This window comes from Hippoglossus hippoglossus, chromosome 19 (genome assembly GCF_009819705.1).
Source record: "Hippoglossus hippoglossus isolate fHipHip1 chromosome 19, fHipHip1.pri, whole genome shotgun sequence".
Classification (NCBI taxonomy): domain Eukaryota; kingdom Metazoa; phylum Chordata; class Actinopteri; order Pleuronectiformes; family Pleuronectidae; genus Hippoglossus; species Hippoglossus hippoglossus.
In genome coordinates, this window is record NC_047169.1 from 10,425,744 (window position 1) to 10,446,668 (window position 20,925).

General features: G+C 45.6%; 2 protein-coding genes across 9 annotated transcripts in view; both read left to right on the forward strand.

Moving 5' to 3' along the window:
* The first annotated feature begins 99 nt into the window (after positions 1-99).
* On the forward strand, positions 100-4,546 carry rexo4 (REX4 homolog, 3'-5' exonuclease). The gene is made up of 9 exons (XM_034571378.1): positions 100-210; positions 327-617; positions 720-1,048; positions 1,127-1,273; positions 2,255-2,448; positions 2,553-2,641; positions 2,735-2,809; positions 3,400-3,474; positions 3,649-4,546. The coding sequence occupies exons 2-9, from the start codon at positions 408-410 to the stop codon at positions 3,805-3,807; spliced, it is 1,278 nt and encodes a 425-aa protein (XP_034427269.1). The 5' UTR covers positions 100-210; positions 327-407; the 3' UTR covers positions 3,808-4,546.
* A 6,848-nt stretch (positions 4,547-11,394) lies between these two features.
* Positions 11,395-20,925, forward strand: part of LOC117753330 (potassium voltage-gated channel subfamily C member 1-like) — a 49,038-nt gene continuing 39,507 nt past the window's right edge. For 4 of the 8 annotated variants that reach the window (XM_034571368.1, XM_034571371.1, XM_034571370.1 and 1 more), the window contains exons 1-2: positions 11,396-12,010; positions 20,200-20,891. In XM_034571368.1, the coding sequence (XP_034427259.1) occupies positions 20,271-20,891 (621 nt within the window). In that variant the 5' untranslated portion in view covers positions 11,396-12,010; positions 20,200-20,270. Of the gene's footprint in view, positions 12,011-19,948; positions 20,089-20,199; positions 20,892-20,925 lie in introns of all 8 variants that reach the window. The other 4 variants (XM_034571365.1, XM_034571367.1, XM_034571366.1 and 1 more) reach the window with 3 other exon arrangements.

The window sequence follows — 20,925 nt, forward strand, 5'->3', positions numbered from 1 at the left end:
TATTTTAATGTAGGAATATTCGACGCTAGAAAACACAAAGTGAGATTAGAAACACCCCTAAAAGATTGTGTTTTGTAGCTTTGCGAATAAGAAGTCGTGCGCATGTTACGCCAACATATGTCGGACACGTTAACGCGTTGCACATATAGGAAATAACGTTGCAGCATGGCTCGTGAGCACCTGGAGTTTAGCAGAGAGCAGTTTAATCAGGTGATAATGACATTATGAGACAACTCTCGTTACTTTAGTGTTAACACGGTAAATACAATTATTGTGCAGTGACACAGTTTTAATCGTTTCCGTTCTAACGTTGCCTGGTGCCGAAGTGACGGATCTGCGATGGTCCAGCGTGGCTGAGGACTGAGACCACCGAGGACTACACACACTTATACCCACAAGAATTCTCCATGATGTCGAAGGTGAAGCCGAAGACAAACGACTCTGCAGCCAAAACAAAACCGCCTGTGTCGAAAACTATAAACATCAACAACGCGAAGAAGAAAAATAAGTTCTGGTATGAGGAGAAGGTGAAAACGAGGAGGCCTCAATCAAACAAGCAAGTGTTACCTCCAACAGATGCCCAGCACTTCTCTGCCAACTGGAAAGCTTTGCAGGAGGTAAGAGTCTGATCTGTGTCTCTGCATATTGTCTCCACACTTCCCTGTTGTGTTCTTTCTCTACCTGAAGATTGTTCCTAACCTTTTGCAAATCTTCCACAGAAGTTAAAATCCACCCCGCCGGAGCAGAAACAGCCGGTGACACCGAAACCTCAGAATGGAGCGCTGCCAAAAAAGAAGGCTAAAGAGAACTCTTCTAAAGATACGTCCAAGATCGATAACACCAGTCCAGCGCAGACAGACGCTGGGAAGAAAGGGAAACCCAAGAGCACGTCTAACAGTGTTGTCTCCAAGGACAACTTGAAGGTTCCCGATGTCTCGCAGACAAAACCGTCTACTGCCCCGAAAAGGAAAGGAGACGGTGGGAAGTCAAACAGCGCGCATGCAGCCAAGAGAAAGAAGCCTGTGGTCGAAGAGACGAAACTAACAGAGTAAATGCACACACCGCTTTAACTCCTGCTGATATTTTAGGTGAAGAATGAACATAACCCTGTTCTCTGATCCTGTAGAGACGACCTGTGGTTTGATGACGTGGACCCCGACGACATCGAGGCGACGGTGGGAGCCGAGGCAGCGGAGATCATGAGGAAGAAGCAGGGCATCAGGCCGCCGAAGGACGCAGAGAGCGCCCTGGTCAAGGAGAAAGCCTTTGAGGGGTGAGTGTTGGTGCCTCGGAGATGTCCATTTCATCATTATTGAAAAGATAAAGGACAGGATGACACCTTATTACGACCTTATTCATTCCTTATAGGAATAAGAATGTTTGAATTTATAATTCCGCCATAAACAACTTTCTGATGCAAATGTTTAAGTCATAAACGGATAAATCCAGTATGACCTGAACAAAGCATTCACACCAGTTTAGCTGCAGAGGCATTAGACTTATACCGTGAGGGAGAGACGACATGTGTTAGTGCTTTCAAAGGACCATACGGCCATATTTGTAGTTTTTTACATTTACTTAACATTGCATATATAGTTAATATTACCACCAACTATTTGCAAAGTGGTTTAGATCGCTGAATGTGTTTTTATACCTTCATGGGAGCCACTGATTCCCATTTATTTTCTAATGTGGTAATAAACCAACTTGCAGTTTTAACTTGTCATTGACACATGCTGATGTATTTGGGAACGAGGAGTAATTAGTGATATAATCTGTGATTTAACATTTATGATATTGTCAAGTATTTTCTAGAATGAGAAACCATTTATGGATAAAATAACCAGACGACGATGTCTGTTTTATGACGACTAAAATAAATAATCTTAGTATTAAGGAGATTTATCCCACTGATGCTTAAAAAAAAGCAACCAAATCCAATACCGCTGAAATGTTATTTATGTCCAAAACTGTAGATTCTGCTAAGAACTGCAAAGAAAATACAAAATGGAAAAATATATTTTTTATGATGTTTATACTTGTTTTTGTTGATTTTCCTGATTTGGGTGGTTTGTGAATGCAGCTCTGACCCTGTAGCTGCCTTGATTGTAAAACAAATTCATAGATAGATAATCTTTTCAGTATATGTACCAATATTAGAGCGAGGGTTTCTTCCCAGCTTTAACTCCTCAGGCAGTTTGACGTCATAGTGATGACTTTTTCCTCTTTTATCGCCCTGGTTCCCCATTATCAGCCTCACCAGAGCGGTGGCTATCGATTGTGAGATGGTGGGAGTGGGTCTGGACGGAGAGGACAGCATCTTGGCGCGCGTGTCCCTCGTGAACCACTTTGGGAAATGCATCTATGACAAATACGTCAAACCCACCGAGAAGGTGACGGACTACAGGACGGCCGTCAGCGGCATCCGACCAAATGACATCAAAGATGGTGAGTTGTGCGATGAGTTGTAATCAACAATAAGGAGTTATAAACAATTGCCTTAAAATCATCTTCAATCGCAAATTGTATGATGTATGTTTTCCTCAATGCAGGAGAGGATGTGCACACCGTGCAGAAGGAGGTAGCTGAGATCCTACAAGGCCGAATCGTGGTTGGACATGCCATACACAATGACTTAAAGGTAGCCAGGGTGTATTATCTGAAAGGAAATTAATTTGATAATTTTTCAAATAAATGTAAGAATGTATTAACTTGGCTTAAACCCCTGTTTCAGATTTTACTCTTGGATCATCCAAAAAAGAAAATCCGGGACACTCAGAAGTATAAACCTTTCAAGAAGAGAGTTAAGGTAATTATATGACCACGTGTACAAACATCAGGAATGTGACTCCTTCAGATCTGTGGATATTCTCATAGACTGTGTATGAAGATGGATGATGTCTCTCCACCTTCTCCCACTGTCATGAAATGAAGACAAAATATCAAACGCTGCCATCTTGCTGATAATACATTTTCAAGCTAGAGGGGGATGGAGCCACGTTATCGAGGTTCCGCTGACACACGTGCTCGACCAATCGCGAGTCAGTCTCAGCTGTCAATCATGAACTGAACCATTAAACCCAAATTTACCTGAACATTTAACATAGATCAGTGTTATATGGCTTTGATCTCTGATAAAAAATTATTCGACGTGTACTTTGACTTTTTAGTTTGGTCCAAGTTCCATCTGCTAACATGAAGAAGACGAGGGGTTTATGACTTCTACCACAGCCAGCCACCAGGTGGCGATTGAGACACTTTGGCTTCACTTTTAGGGAGCTGTCATGTCGTCCATCTTTACACACAGTCTATGATTCACCCCCCAGGAGCGCTGCAGAGGATCTTTGACTCAGTCGTGACATTGAAGTGATAGTGATGATGATAATGTTCTTGTTACAGACGGGTCGACCCTCACTGAAAGTTCTCTGTAGAGAAATCCTCAACGTGAAGGTCCAGCAGGGTGAACATTCATCTGTAAGTCATCAGCATGTGAAACAAAACTCTTGCCGGCCATTTTCAACACAATTGAACTCGCATCTGCTTTTTTTTTTTATAATACAAAAGAACAGTCGTAACATTATAAATAAAACATACAAAATGTGACATCTTGGATTTCATCTTTCTCTTCTTGCATTCTCTGCTCTCCAGGTCCAAGACGCCCAGGCCACCATGAGGCTGTACACGATGGCCAGAAAACAGTGGGAAGCCGAGATTAAAGCCAGTCACCAGAACAAACACTTAGACAAGAAAAGTGAGAGAAAACCCAGGTCCCCTAAGAGCAAAGGCAAGAAGCCCACGGGCTTATGAACTGAGAGCCAATCTGCATGAGGACAGATCATCTCCGATCATCAGAACAGTTACCGCGATTCTCAAGATCTATCACAAGAGAGTGATGAAAAACAAACCATTCAGAATACAGAATAAATGTGTGACTCAGCCTGAGACCTTTAGTTCCAGGATGCAAAGGACTTGGTTGTTTCACCAGGACTTCAGCAAACCCAGGATTGTTGTGTGTCTAACATCTGTGAGAGATCGGAGCTTTTATTAACACTGAACCTTTCTGCCAGACACCCTCTCCCAGTTTTACTCCCAGGAGCTAGGCACTGGTGTTCCAGAGCTCTCTGTCAAGGAGAAGCTCTCTCTGAGGTGTTTAAAATCATGTCTCCAGTGTCACAGAATTAATGGTTGATATTGCGCTGTGGTCTGAGACTCAGTCCCGGTGAGTGTATCAGTATTAATATGAGCTGGAAGTAGCTCCTGTTCCCCTCAGAGGATAAGTGTTATAGATGATGGATGGATGGGCCCACGTCTGGTATGAATTGTTTAGATGTTCGGTTTGTGATTTGATTCCTTGTTGCCTCAAGAGTTGTATGTTTGGAAAAGTGTGACTAAAACACAAGATCTTTCTCTGTCGCTTTATTGCATTTTGTGTTTATAAATCAAATTACCAGTGATTTTATTTTTTATCAATGACAAAACGTGAAACTATCGACACAATTTAGATTTGTCTCGAACTGACCTAAGAAGCAGATGGTCAACATTTCATCTTTAGGATTTTTAAAATTTGCTTTTCTCACACAACCCAATGACCACCTCAGAGGTTTGGAAGCAGGTGAACAACCTTTGTCAATGTAATTTTTCTCGCGCTGATGGTTTCTTGCTGTGTCGTCTGTCTGTTCAGAACGCAATCCTTTCATTTTCAATCTCAAGACTCTCATTTTTGTTTTTTGAGTAATAATTTTGCATTTTTTTACCAAACTGCATCATATGTTAAATATATGCATCATCACAGTTGGGTTTCACACTTGTGCTTTTCTTTAAATGTGTCTAAACTCGAGTCAGTGTAGTTTGCCGCCCATGTTTGATTCATACTGTGCCTCGCTCACTGTAGAAAGGAAACTAGGTCAGAAGAGTCCAGGCTCTTAAGTTTTTGGAAACCTCAGGCTGATGAAAATTTCATTTCTTTATAATTCTAAGACAAACGTACAAGTCGAGGGACAAGTATCTTTCAGTGTTAGGATGAACTCTCCTCATTGTTTCTGCTTCAAATGCAAGTTTATCTTTTACCAGAGTGTGTCTCATGGTTGGCTTTGTTCTTGATTCAAAGCCCTGCACAGATTGTTTGAACAATCTTTTTTAATATCAATATTCATACATAATCTTAACAAAAAGGAAGAGTGATGGACAATTTTGTCTATTTTAATGCAGTTAAGTATGATCATTTATATTTGTTTTTAGTTTGTTTGTGTTGGATAATGTGAGGGAATTGGCTCCTTGTCTGCCAGCAGTGTGTCAGTGTGATTTGCTGCCCAGAAGCTGATGCACACTCTGCCCCATATTGCTGAAATGAAGCAGATGCCCTCGGCCTGCAGCCGCCAGGCTCTAAATCAGGCTCCGTACACAGAGCTGGGTCAGACGCCACGAAGGCCTGTGGCTGATGCACAGCAGACCTCAGAGTAAATGTGAACGCAGGTACTGACTCATCTGCTGACTCAACACTCCTGGATGACACTGGGTGTTCTGCTACAGAGAATTCCTGGATTTCCCATGAGCTCACAGTGAAGCTAATGTCTCCCCCTGTCAATCTTTTGTGAAACTACAAACAGCAGCCCAGTGAGAGAAGCTGTCTTTGAGAAGCTGGCTGGTTCCTGATCATTTAAAACAGTGACTACATTATTATTTTTTTTTTTTCAAAAGAAAACCCTACATACAAGACAAAATATCTGGGGGACCCCTTCATGTATAATTCTGGGAATAATTTTAGCCTATTTTTTTTAACTTGTATGTGAAAGAACGGCACAAGAGAAAGTTGTCAGAATATTTTATGTGTATTAAAAATATTTTCACCATATCAACACAGAAAACCCATATTTTGATACAATAAGAAATAAACCAAGGCACTGTGCCCTCCTGTGGAAAAACATCTTATTGGTTTGGCTCATGCATGGCAAAGAGTAAAGACAAATGCACCAATGCGTTGTGACGTAATGACCTTCAGTTTCTTTTTAATTTTTTAATTTTCAAAAATGTACCACCCCTGCTGCAAAGAACACTTTGTGGAATTTTTATTACACATTTATTACACTTTTATTTTGCCTTTCTTCATATTACCACTGTATCATTTTAAAGTATGAATCTGGAGACTTTTCACAAAACCCTGACAGTGTGACACAAACCCCATTTTAAGAACCACTGATTTAAAATATATGATAACTTGTCATCAGATAAACGGGATGATTATGATGTTGAGTTCGCCGTCAGGATCTGAACCTGCAGGAGTGAGTTCACATCCTCTGCGCTCAGAGAGACGGAAGGCCTGTAACACTGATAAATAATGAAAGCTGATCAGAGCCTTTTAAAGAGCAGCTCGCTCATCACACAGCTCCGTCTGGGTTCACGAGAAGGAGAAACACATAAGTGGTAATTTTATAGATTATGGGGGGGGGGGGGGAAGGATTTATTGCTAAAGATGGAGCCTGTAAACATTTGGCACGACTATTTTTGAAGCTGTGTGGTCTCTTGAATTAACTATAGCCTTCATAAAAATTAAATTACGCCGCACAGCAAACAGCTCTGACTAACTTCTCAGGAAAGAAAACCCTAATCTATGCATCACTGTGGGTTTGAAGAGAAATTACACATTAAAAAGCTGTGATTCATAGAACACAGTTGGACATAATTTGTTTTGATAATTAAAATGATTACAGGTAATGCGACCAAAAACAATTATTCTAACAGGATGTGCATATCAGCATTTTTGTGTTGTGTGTTATGTCCCCAAAAATAGATTGTAATAATATATTTTGCAATTTTGTTTGTTTTCACTGTGAACGTTCATCGGTGTTCACTCTTTATATGTATCATAGAGTGTCTTGGTTATTTGTTGGAGATATAAAGATTTTATGCTTTTTTAAAGGCATTTAAACTCCTCATGCAGTTATCTGGACACGTTCTATTGGTTCAGAACATAGTGGCTGACAAATCCGAACAGTTACATGTAGATATTCATACATACATGTTTGTAAATAGCCTGATTTCTTGTATTCAATTGAAAGATCAGGTCTTGACAAAGATAACGAGGATAAGACTAAATGCTGGGAGACTATGTAAATGTGCACAGTGAAAGTAAAGGAATTTCTAGAAATCCCTCGATGTAACAATGTAACACAGTTACCATCACAATCTTCCTAAAACCTATTTAACAAAACAAAAAATGGCAATTTAATTTAACGATCTGTCACATGGGACATCCTGTGAAACCAAATTCTTAAAGTTTTACACCTGCATAGCAACCGTTTCCAGGAAATCCATATACAATAAACTGAAGAAAAAAAAAATCAGAATCCAACTTTATTGACAAACATTTTATTTCTGAGAAATTGGCTATAAATGTACAAAGCTACATTATTCATTCATGACTCTACATCGTGATGACAAACGGAGCAGTTCATAATTTGTTTTGCTTAAATGAAAAACAACTTTCCATCTCATCTGCTAATCACATTTATTTTAGTGCCCTATTGATTTGCAGGCCTGTCTTATTATGATTGGACTCATGGAATCATAAAATAAAAAGCAGACCACCTCCAAAATCCTGTTTTAATCAATCTATCACTTGTAAATACAGGTGGATGTAGTGTGTCTGTATATATACCAACATTTTTTGTCACATTTTCACATCAATACAGTTTTTATGCCTTTTAATTCGTGAATGAGTCAATCAAATGTTGGTCGGTTGACATGGAGAAACAGAAAAAAGCTGTAACACTGTCTCTTTACAGACGAGCCTTTTGGAATTTTCCTCTCCTTTGCTGGAAATTACGTGACCATCAGGCTGCATCCTCTCGTTTAACAAATCTCAGGATGGCACTGGAGGAATTGCTGCTGCTGCTGCTGCCCCTAACATATCACTTGTTTCATAATCCAATCAAAATAAAAAGTGGCTAGCAGTCGTCCTGCACTTGGTTTGTGTCTCGCAGGCGATTAGAGTCAATATTGACATTTGTCTTCGGGGTCTGTGGGTTTTCAAACACGCAGCTATGAAACGGCACCTTTGCAAACTTTGATTCCTGTGTCCTGTGTTAGTGTCGCATACCAAATCTTATATTGTATCCCAACCGCTGAATGTAAAAGACATGTTCCAGACCTCGGCATCACTCAGATTCATCTATGAAGTGACATTTTCTTTATTTCTGAGCACAAAAAAGCAGCGAGTCAGTGGACACTGTTTTTCAATTAGTGATGGGCGATTATTGGAGCACCAGTTTCTCACTGTCAGTCCTCAAGGCCGACAATCCTCTGTGTTTACCCTGAACTACAGTCCTGATGTGCACCACACAGCCAAAGACACAGTGCATGCTCATTTTTATGTTCAGCAGCCGCCCTTGACATTTACAGGAAATAACGGCAAACCAATGAGACAGCGGCTGTCGTCACAAAGCTGCCCCCCCCCCCCCCCCCCCCCCCTCTTTCTTCTATTGACCACACAATGTCTCCTGAGGTCTGCTGCTTGCTACTTCCTTATGCATGAGCTGCACTGTGCTGCCGCCAAGAGACCGACTGTGGATGTGTCCGTGTTGACTAATGCTCGCTCTGGTTGCGCACAAAGTTGGGACATTCAGTATTCATGCAGGTTTATGAAGAAAGTGTCGTCTACATTCTGTGGACGACCTCCCGCTCGTCTGGTTCCGGTCTGTCGACGCAGGGAGTGGGTTCGGTTTTTGAGAATTGGCCTTTATGAGCAGTGATCTTCAGTCTGGTTGTTATTGGACTGGGTAACTCTTTAAGGATGTATCTTAATTTTATTCACAGCTGATGCTTCTAAGGCTCTGCCATGAAAACAACTGTGTCTTGTTGTTTTATTACCCTTAACAACATCTGCTGTATGCAGCTAAGTGCTGTAGTTACTTTAGGGGATGTATAAAAGCTGAGTTGGACTTTGCTGAGAAGCTTCTGGCTGCTGCTTGAACAACTTGAATTATCTATGAATTCTCAGGTGCAACACTTGACTGATTTCAGATGGCGCCGCAGGAGTTGGGGATGTAGTAAATGAACAAGGAGCGATGTGGTGCAGATTTGAGCCACACAGGCTGGACTAACTATTAGAATAAAAAGAGAAAGGGCGGCTATGCTCAACCTTAAACATTTTATAAGTGAACGTGTAGCTGCTTGGTCAGTCCTGTGAACTTGTGGCAGGACAGAGGCTTTTGATTGCAGAAAAGAGAGACACAATAATCTGTAATCCAGAATAGCTGCAAGTCGACTTTTGTGTGTTTTCTTCATGATATTCAGGCAGGGGTGGATCCAGGGCCTGATCCAGGGGGGCACTGGCCCCATCTGAAATCTGATTGACTCCTAAAGTGACCCTGTCCTCAATCCTTCAAAATTAGAGTTAACTATTTTGTGCATGTGTGCATAAAACAGCCTTTTAGAGGAAGGCGCGGCCTCTCAGTGTTTAGCACTGAAGCCGTGCGGCACCAGGAAGCCTGACCTCCCGTTGGCAGTTAGTTTGACGGATCTCGAAGTCTGAACACACGTTAAGTGAAATAGTCTGGAGACAGTGCAGATCTGTCGATGTCAGCTGTTGGCTCATTTAGAAAAGGAAGAGACGATGAATTAATAAAACCCGGCTCTGTATTCATCAACATCCCCTTTGCAGCTTTAAATGCTTAATTTAACATTAACATAATGTCAGTACTAATTCTAAATGCACATAAAAGAAAAGAACAAACGTCCTCCTGTTTCCCTTACTCATCCTTTTTCTGTCCGCACTCTGCTCTCGCAAGAACATTTTGTGGTCAGGGGGAAATGCAACAGGCACCTAGCCATAGCCTTTGCCCTTTTACTACTCTTGTAATGTTTATGAGGCGATGTTGCACTCACTTTGAGTTTCCTGTCGATAAGTGCATCAGCCGCACAAGGAACCCACCTCCTGCAGGACAAATCTGCAGCGGTGGGATTTCTGCTAACTGAAACACGTATATATCTTTGGAGTGAATGGTAAAGTATGTATTTACATTGCATTTTTCTCGTCTCGATGACCATCTAAAGCACTTTACAGTACAGTTTTGCCATTCACACACAGTCATGCATCTGTGTTGCAGTGCACTTTCTTTATCACTCTTGACACAGTCATCACAGGCGATTTGGGGTTTGGTATCTTGCCCAAGGACACTTCTGCAAGCAAATGGGGAGACTGGAATCGAACCATTGACCTTCTGGTTAGTGGATGAACCACTCCACCACTCAAGATTGCTTGACATATACAGTAATACGCCATACTCACATATTCTACCATTACTGGCAATGACTCCTCCATTTCATTTTGCCATTGCTGCTCCATTCATCTCTATCAGACATTTTCCTATGTGCAAATACTTTAAACATTGACGCACTTTTTCATTATGTTACAAGCTGTTTCTTCACTTTCTCCACCTGTTGATAAGGTTTTCTTGGTAGTTTTTCCTCACTCTTGTTGAGGGTTAAGGAAAGAGGATGTCGCACCTTGTTAAGCCCTATGAGATAAATTGTGATTTGTGAATATGGGCCATACAAATACAATTTAGATTGATTGATTTATTGATATTTTTATATTTACATATGGATTTTTTGCAGCAGTTGCTGTGCACTTTTGTGTTTTTGATATCTGTGTCTTCTATGTGTCTTATACATGATTTTATGTCATCAAACTGTATCTGATTAGAGATTATTTTTGTTTCAACCCTGAGACATTTATTTCTCTCAAGGAATCTGAAATAACCCAATAATATTGATCCAGGCTTGTCTCAAGAAATTCGCAGCTCTAGTGACTGAAAAAAAAAAAATCCAAACAGAAATGGATCCTTTTCTTTCTTCGTGAATGGAGGTGTGCCCTCGGAGCAAAAGACGCCTTCTTCAAATCGGCGTGTCTGCTCTTCCTCTCGCTGCTGAAACCATCAGAGAACACAGTGGTCCAGACTCCAGCGCCACATCAACCCACCTGCTTCCCCTGCTGCCACATGACTGCTGATGTCAGCCCCCAGCCAGAGTCAAGGCTGGGAACCTGTAGACAAAATGGTGTTTGTGCGTCCGTCCAGCAGAGTGAGCATGTGTGGGCTGTGCAGGCTAAAGTGGGAAGAGGAGGAGGGAGGAAGAGGAGAGAGAGAGAGAAAAAAAAGGGCCAATTAAACAGATAATGATAAATCAACACACTCCTTCCGTTTATAGCCACGCGTGTGCGTTGCATCTTTATTGCGTTTGTGTATTTATGAAGTTCAGTTATGAGAAATTAGCCTCTGTATCCACCGGGGTCCTCCCACCCCTCTTGTCTTGTTCTCTAATCCGCCCACATGTATCGTCTGAGGAAGAGAGAGAGAGAGAGGTGGAGGGGGGGGGGGGGGGGGGGGGGGGGGGAGTGCAGAAGGTGACGCTCATCCAGCGGAACAAGAGAGAGGGAAAAGGCAAAGAGAGAGAGAGGTGTCTACAGGCTGCATCCACTGAAACATCTTGGGGGGAAAAAAAGGGAGAAGAAGCTGAATGGTAGCTGCGCCCTGCGCCTGGAAGCGTAGAGACACTGTCACAAAGGCTGGCAATTTATTTTTCCATTTTCCTGGCAATAACACAAGAGGTGGGAAGAGGGGAGATCGAGGGAGAATATAGGAAAGAAAGAGAAACAGATATCAGGGGGGACCTCTTGCTTCATTTCATCCCCGTGCCACCATCAGCATGACCATAAAGCTCTGGTGATAACCGTGCCAGAAACAAAAGAGAGAGAGAGAGAGAGAGAGAAAGAAACGAGAGATTTGCATCCAACAGTCGCGCGCAATCCTGGTTGGGTTTTTTGGGGGGTTTTATTATAAAGCGGTGGGAGAGAGAATAAACAACCAAAAAAAAAAAAATCCCAGCTGAATGCCTGCGAGAGACTGGATACTCTGTGAAATCATAAGAAAGAGCGATCTCACAAAGAAAACTACCTTGTGATCGATCTGTTACGCTTCATGTGCCGCACGCACGCGAAACCAACCTGAACCAAGTGAGTATGAACCGTGTCCGTGTGCATCGGTGTATATTGATACATGTGTCTGTGCATTTGGTGGCTTTAGATTCCGTCTGGCGTCCGAGCGGCTCCGTGGCCACATCCACAGAAAACAGCGACTACAAGCCACATTCAACAAGTCTCGTTTTATCCACAATAGCTGCGTTTTTTTTTTTTTTTAAATATCCACATTTTTATCCTCCCGTGGCTCGTGTGTGTGCGCGCGTGTTGATGAGTAATCTGGAGGAATCAGGATGTGAGAGGAGAAATGATCACACAGGAATCACGGAGCTCTTCGCTGCATGTGTTATACAAAGAGAAGTGTACTTTTACAAACACACACACACACACACACACACACACACACACACACACACACACATTGTTACACACACACGCACACAGTCTGGTTTAATGAATGTGACGCCTGGAAAAATATGAAATATAACAAACACTCCTCACTGCACAATTGGTGGGTGTTTCCCCATCTACACCACCACATGAGAGCAGTTTCATGCCACTGGGAGGAATGTGTGTGTGTGTTTGTGTGTGTGTGCATTCCTCTCAGCATCATTTTGTGTCTTGCCTGCATGAGTAACTGTCAATGTGTGTGTTGCTTTTGTGCCTTTTTCCACGCACGCATTTTCGTTTTACTTGCCTTTGTGTGTGTTTGTCTCCCTGTGTGTAAATATGTGTGTGCGTGTGCGTGTGCGTGTGTGTGTGCTCCTGCTTCTTGGCAGCACTGGGTAGGTGTCAAGGCCTGAAATGGAGGTTTGATAAAGGTACCACAGGGGAGGAGGGCGAGACACACAAACACACACATGCATGACAGTGAGGGAGAGGAAGGTGTGAGGAAGAAATGTGGAGAGGGGGGGGGGGCTACTGGAGTGGAACCATGGGGAAGAACATAGCGTCACTGGGAGAGATCTTGTCCTGCAGGTCTGTGGGGGCAGTTGAAACGTCTAGACTCAACTTCAGCTCCGTCGGCATCTACACACAAAGTCTCCAGTTTCATAACGCCTGTTTTTTCCTTCACTTTCCCGTGCAGCACACGTTTTCTTTTCCTTTTTTTTTGCTTTCCCTCTGCCAAGTGGCTCCAGCGTGCTCTTCCCCTAATGGGAACTCAAGCTCCTCTTCCTCCATTTGCTCGCTCCCTGCTTTTCCCCACCTCAGTCCTGCATTATAAATCCACAGCCGGAGCTATTTTTAGATGTGAGGGTAACCCAGAAAACACCCCTTTCGATTTAAGCAAAAAAAAAAAAAGAAAAAAAAAAGGAATTGATAGGAGGGGGAATAAAAAAGCCTACCCACCAGAGACAGTGGCATGTGGTCAGTAGATGTGATTGGCAGAGTTGTGATGGGGCTTGAAAAGGAGGGCCCTGCTGTTTAAGCACGGGATGGGGATGGTGATGGTGATGGTGGGGGAATAAATCTATTTTGAGGCCGTGATTGAATTACGCATCTGTCGTGTCCTGGGTTTGTGTGTGTTCTTTGCCCCTGACCCTTCCTCTCTCCTTGTCCCTTGTCCCAGCAGTTCTGGGAACTTTCCCTCATGTCCCTTCAACTAATTTATTACCCGATCGAGCAGCTTTGTTAAGCACCCCCCCCACCGTCGGCCCCATGACCTTGACGCTCACCTCCAGCTCACTTTACATCTCCTCCTTGTTCTCCATCGTTCCTCTTGTAGAGGCCAACTTCTCTCCATCCTCCCTGGCTGCTGAGAGTCTAACCTGTGACTCCCCTTCTCCCTCCTCTGTGTCTAATCGCTGGATGGTTCAGAGGTCAGGCGTCTGAGCAGTAATATCTCTTTCCTTGTGCTGTCTGGCCCCGTGTATCACATCTTTGTACTGCTGGATCGTAATGGGCCTAATTACGCCGTTGGGGCAGTGTCATTAATTAGAAGTAGACGGTTTTAATACTTGAGAGAGAGTCGGAAGGTGTTGGGGGTTAAATCTATTTGCTCTTGATGCAAATTCCACCATTTTTCCACATCCTAAAATAGAGCTCCTTCCCGACATGACACCCGATCCCATCCCATGGTTTTCTCCCTCTTCTTGCACTCAGGGCTTTTTCAGGACTTTTCTCACCTCTCCTCCACCAGTCATTGCTCCTCGGGGAGTTTTTGTAACTCCTCTCCTAATCACTCCCTTCAGTCTACCCCCCCTCAACAAAATCTCAACGTTTATCCTCCTGTGGGGCAGGCAGGATTTTAGTCACGGACACTGACTGAGCTTTCAGAGCTCCATTACAGGCTCCACCGCTGCTCATCTATTCCTGAATATGGCCTTATGTATTAATCATCCCCCAGCTAGCTAAAAGGAGGAAACCAGGAGCACATGATTGTTCCCCCCTTTCTGTCTCTGTCAAAAAAAAAAGGTGGCTGGATCATAGCAAGAGAGCAGGAGCATCTCCTGGGGTTGGAGGTGGGGGGGTGGCTGACCAATATGCACAAACCTGGAGCCCCCGGGGGGGTGTTGCTGCTGCAGTATGTGGGCATTGGTCAGCCCCTGGAGATCTCCACGCTGGTGTTGCTGAGTAGTGGAGCTGCCCCCTGGTAGATTTCCTCCCTGCTTGCTTAATTGATTGGCTATTTAATTCATGTTTTGGGAATTAGCCCCTGGTGAGCTTTGTTATGATGAGAAATGCCCTTCTTGTCTCCCCCCCCCCCCCCTCTAAATGAGATGTTCTCAGAGCTGCTGGATCATTGTGTGGCCTCCTCCTCTTGTTTTTCATCTGCATACACACCCCTGTGTCTGTTTTTGTCTCCCCTCTCTCTCCTACCCATTCATGCATCTCCTCTCGCGTTCATTCTTATTTTATTCGATTCATCCTCTCGCTCCGCTCACTATTCTTGCACATGCACCGACACCTTATCTGGCTTCCTCTCTCCTGGCAGCATCAGAGTTCCAGCGTGAGGCGCAGTGACAATCTGAGGGAGGATGGGGGTTGAGGGGGGAAGAGAGAGAGAGAGAGAGAGAGAGAGAGAGAGAGAGAGAGAGAGAGAGAGAGAGAGAGAGAGAGAGAGAGAGAGAGAGAGAGGACACTGTGTGGTGTGACACTGCACTAAAAGGGAAGGTGACCGCAGTGCTTCCACCGCGCTGCAGTGCCTCGCTTTCTCCGGCTGGGGTCTCCTCAACACCAGGGAGTGTGCGTGCAAGGGAGGAAGAGGGAGATAAGGTAGAGAGAGGAGGAGGGGTGAGGAAGGGAGGGAGGCGATATGGATGGAACAGCGTGAAGCCTTGTGGTTACATCCTTTGATGAGGCAGCGGGTGGAAAAAAAATGGCTGTGCACCAGAAACACATACGTAATTCGTGCGCTCTCTCTCTCTCTCTCTCTCTCTCTCTCTCTCTCTCTCTCTCTCTCTCTCTCTCTCCCTCTCTCTCTCTCTCTCTCTCTCTCTCTCTCTCTCTCTCTCTTTCTCTCTCTCTCATATACACGCTCACGCTCACACTCTTTATCTCTCTCTCTCACACACACACACATACATTATACACTCGCCTGCAATACCCTTCTTTCCCCCAGTGCTACATTTGCCATTCTGCTCAGCTGTATATCTGTTTTACATCCCTACACTTGTTTTCCTTCCTCTCTACCTCCTCCTCTCTCTCTTTTAATCACTCTCTTTTCCTCTTATTAGTATTGCAGACCATTCCTTACCTCCCCCAGCACACTCCCCCTCTTTCACCTTCAGAACCGTTTAGGTACCATACCCCGAGCCACCGCAAGGTCTTTTTTTTTCTGTCTTCCTCCCCTCTTTGGTTTTCCCCAAGCACCCTCTCTCTCCTCTACCTCACCCCTCCCCTTCTCACACACACACACACACACACTGTCTCTCTCTTTTTCTATCCCTTTCTCTCTCCTCGTCTGCCCTGTACCCCTCTTTCTCCATCTAATCTCACTCCCTCCTATCTCTCCCCCTCTGCGATTGGTAAAGGTTTTGGCTTTTTCTGCCAACTGCTGGGTCTGTTCCGCACAGTCAGCACTCCTCCAAATTCCTCCCTTGCCTTCTCTCTCTCTCTCTCTCTCTCTCTCTCTCTCTCTCTCTCTCTCTCTCTCTCTCTCTCCCCCCCCCACCCTCCCCGGTTACTGCTGCTGGTACCTCACAGTCAATGCATCCCATAATCCTATGCTCCCTCCCCCTCTTGCTGCAGTGTTTCTGCTAATATATATTAGCGTCAGTACAGCCTTAGTGCATATGCACGCTCTCGCTCTCTCTCAGCCCCGTTCTCTTTCTCTTTATCTATCAGTCCTCTGCAGAAATGATCTTCCTCTGAGTTATAACGATTAAGCCTTGTTTTAGTGTTCTTCGCCCTGTTTGCTGCACTCAGGTGTGTGTATGCGTCTCCCTCCCTTTCTCTTCCTCCCCCCTCCCTCTCTCCCTCTCTCTTTTGATTCTCTCCACCTGAGTGTGTGTGCGCAGTGGTGAGCTGGTAGTAGCAGGGTGGCGCAGGACATGGTGGCCAAGGCAGGAAATGCTGCAGGAGAGAGAGAGAGAGAGAGAGAAAGAGAGGTGGTGGTAGTGGTGGTGGGGGAGGTATTGTTCCTCCACTCTGCTCCTCTGGCTCCCCCCTCCCTTGCCTCTCACTCAGATTTTACCTTTCTTCTCATGCGTACTCTCTCTCGCTCTCTCTGCCTTCCTTCTTCACCTCTGTGCTCGACTTCATTCCTCCATTTTCCCTGCGACGCTCACTTTCTGTAGCCTCCACACCTCCTCCTCAGGGTTTACCCCCCCTCTACCCTGTGGTGTTAGTTTTTTTTTTTCAAAGCAATTACACTCGCTGTCAGTGATCAAAGTGTTGAGGCAGACTCTCAGGGATGTGCTCACTATCCCCATGTATTAAGCTGAAAACTGCAGGCGTCCTGAAGTGCAACTAGAAAGCATTCGGCTCACATGCTCGTCAGGATCAATAATCTGGCTCTTGTTGACAACTAGACTTTTACTCAAACCCTTTTAAAATTGTAAACCCCAACGATGTTATTAGTTTGTGGAAAAGTTGGCAAGAACCCAGCTACCCCCTTACCCACGGATTAACCTCCGATTTAACTCAGATGAATGAAAGAATACTCAAGCAAATTCATAAAATCAATACGCTCACCACACATGACTCCCGGGGAACAAAAGGCCATTTAACCACACTTACAGACTTGTGGCTGTCTGCGTATAAAATATTCAGCAGTCCACCAATAAGCTGCAACAGCCTATGAAGGAAACGCCAGGGTGCAGAAGTACAAAGTGAAGTCGTCAGAGGGATGAAAGTTTCAGAGAAGCTGCTCCGTCACCGGGAGGCAGAGTGTGCCGCTGTCCGTGGTGCTGAAACACAAACCTCCCAACACAAGCTGGTCCCTTGCTGGAAAACACCACAGGACCAAGCTGAGTCTGGATACAGATCTTCTTACGCTCTCCCTGCCGCCGTCCTACTTTCAAATCAGCTCTTTGGTGTGGATGTTTTCACTCAATGAATCATTCCTATTAAATGTTGTTTAGTTGTTAAAGATGCAGACCAAACTACATCGGCTCAGCGACGCAGCGCAACTCTGCTCAACTGCAAAACTCGGTGCAGACATTTCTTGTCTAGCAAGCAGATTTCATGGTCCTGCAGAAAACCTTGCAAAGAAGTAGACATTTAAGGCATTTAACACTTAAGGTACTTTATTTTTCTGTGCACATAAGATGCATCATTTTGGGGGGTTTTCAGCTCTGCGCAGTTTTAAATATGCATACTTTGGTTGTTTACCCATGCAATAGCCTTGATCTTAGTAGAGCTTACCTGAGTGTCGTTAAGTCTTTATCCTGGATCCTCCAAAATTGAAAAAAGTTGAGTTAACATGTCAAAAAAAGTCAAATTAAAATCAGAAAAAAGAAACTTAATATCAGTAAGTGAACTGAAAAGAAGGGAAAGACAACAAACTTCTCCATAAATCCAAAAAGATTGAAAAAGGTGCAGTGAAATAAGCCAAACAACAGCAAATACATGTAAGAGAGGATGACTGCAGTGTCCCACAAGATAGGCAGCAAAAGTCTAAGAGGGGGAGAGAGAGGAGGAGAGAGTTGAGCCAAAGTGAAGGAATGCTACTTTGAGGAGAGGGAGGGAAAGAATGGGTCAGGAGGACGAGTGACAAAAAGAGGGGAGGAATGAAAGAAAAGAGTGCATTAGAGCTGAGTGGAGGAAAAGGGGGCAGGAGCGGAGAGAAAGAATGAGAGAGAGAGAGGTGGTGGGGATACTGGATCGGAATGTTGGGAGAGGAGGAAGAGGAAGAAGAAGTGAAGCCTTGATTCCCCTTCAATGAAATGTGATTCCCTTATGCGGAATATGAGAGCGAGCGAGGAAGGAAAAGTGAGGGAGAGAGAGAGCGAGTATAGTGGGAGGGAGAGGAAGAGGAAGAGGGGGGGCAGTGGGATCTCACACGGGAGAGGAAGGGGGGGAGGGAGCACGCTGGATTTCTTTGAACAGAGGAAAAAGGTTAACAACACAGATACGCCACACGTAGAGGCTTCTTTTTTTTCCTATTTTGCTGCGAACGCGTGTCTTCTCTGAAGCCCCCCCACCCCCACGGACGGCGCCGCAGCTCACGGGCGAACAATCTGACCTCGCTGGGAGAAGGAGAGAGAGAGAGAGAGAAAGAGAGAGGGAAAGAGAGCGAGAGCGAGAGCGAGAGCGAGAGCAAATAACTCTGGCTTTTTTACTGCAGCAGAATTCATTCACTTTTATAGCGCACTCTCCTTTTTCGATGCTCTTCCTCCTCCCCCCTCTGTGCACTCCTTTCCTGCAACCCCCTTCTTCCATTACTGGGGGGGAAGAGACTATATCTCACTGGCTGCTCACACAGAAGGGATGCTGCTTTCACTTTCTCCCCCCTCCACACCTCCATTTCTCCCTCTCTCCGTCCCCGTCTCCAGGTGTTTGCCTGCCTCGCTTTGCCTGATTGTTCTGTCCTTTCCTATCCTTCCATTAAAAATCAGATTTATAGCCTCCTCCTCCCCCATCCTCCCTCTCTCCCCTTCTTACCCTCTACTCCTTCTTTCTGCCTCCACACACACACAAAATCACACACACACATGCATATACAAAGCAGTGCATGGGAGAAGTGGCAGGCAGAGGATTGACTTGATTTTGTGTGAATCTCGGTGCGGTTTGGGGGGGGGGGGGGGGGGGGGGGGGGTGCTGCTGCTGCTGCAGTTTGTGTAGCACGGGCTGATTGAGGAGATCTAACATTAGTACGGACACTGCACTCTCGGGAGGCAATTAACACACATCACACACACACTTATATTCTCACAAACAAACACACACACACACACACACACACACACACACACACACACACACACACACACACAGACACAGTGCTGCACCCCCTCATGTCAGAGAGGCATTCTGGGGGTAGGGGGGGGGGAGCTGGATTTAAAATGTTCCTCTATTTCTTCCACATTTCTGAGCCCTCACCTTCTCTCACAGGCTCTTGAGGAAAAGAGCAGGGCTGCTGAGGTGTGGGAGATGTGTATGTGTGTGTGTGTGTGTGTGTGTGTGTGTGTGTGTGTGTGTGTGTGTGTGGGGGGGGGGGGGGGGGGGGGGGAGTGTCTCTGGTGATGGGGGTGGTGTTTGTGTGCTGAAGTCTCACAGTGGCCTAATTAGGGAGAAGATTCGAATGAGCGGGGGCTCGAGCATCATCCACATGGAGCTACGGAGACAGGACAAGGGGCTACAGTGCGACGGCAGAGGGGCTGAGGGATGCTCCCCCTGCTGGGACCCCCCCCCCCCCCCCCCCCCCCCCCACTCCGGTCACATAGCTTAAATCTGCCCATCACCGTGCATGGTGTTCACAATCCCCCTGTGAGGACGCTGACTCATGTGCTGCAGAGCCACCTCACCTGTGTGTTGTTGTTTCCTTCTGTTTGCACTAATAAGTTGGAGGCATGTCTTTGCTCCACGCAGGATGCTGTGCCGAAAACTCCCTCATCTTCATCCCTGCATCCCCCTCCTCTCCCTCTTCACTGCACCTGCACAAGGTCATTTTGCACCAAATCCACCATCACCATGATTACCAAGTGAAACCTTTTGCCCATGCAGCTGCTGTAAGCATCCCCACTCTGTATTGCAATGTTGATAACCCACCATCTATTTCTACCCTCTGCTAAAAAATTCTGCCCTTTTTCCCCCCTCTCTCTCTCTCTCTCTCCCCGCAGACTCCTCCGACTCCTCCCTCCTCCTCCTCCCTTCGGTCTCTCTCATCCTCTCCCTCCCCCCCCGGTCCTCTATGCTCAGTTCGGTGTGTGTATCCTCTTTTAAAGGGCGCAAGGGTGGGAACAAGTCGTCCAACAAAGCATGTTACAGCGCAGACATGACTTGTCCGTCGGAAAGCGAGAAGATCGTGATAAACTGCGGCGGGGTGCGGCATGAGACCTACCGGAGCACCCTAAAGACGCTGCCCGGCACCCGCCTGTCGTGGCTCACCGAGCCGGACGCGTTCAGCAACTTCGACTACGACCCCAAACTCGACGAGTTCTTCTTCGACCGCCACCCGTCGGTGTTCTCCTTCATCCTCAACTACTACCGCACCGGGAAGTTGCACTGTCCCAACGATGTGTGCGGGCCCCTGTTCGAGGAGGAGCTCGCCTTCTGGGGCATCGACGAGACGGACGTGGAGGCGTGCTGCTGGATGAACTACCGGCAGCACCGGGACGCGGAGGAGGCGCTGGACAGCTTCGAGACGCCGGAGCCGGACGCGCCGGACGACGACCCGGCGCTGGGCGGCGCAGACGGGGACTTGAAAAGACTGTGCATGCAGGAGGACGCGCGCAAGGCAGGGTGGTGGAAAACCTGGCAGCCGAAAATATGGGCGCTCTTTGAGGACCCGTATTCCTCCAAATATGCCCGGGTGAGTCCCCCACCCACCCACACATGTCTCTCCT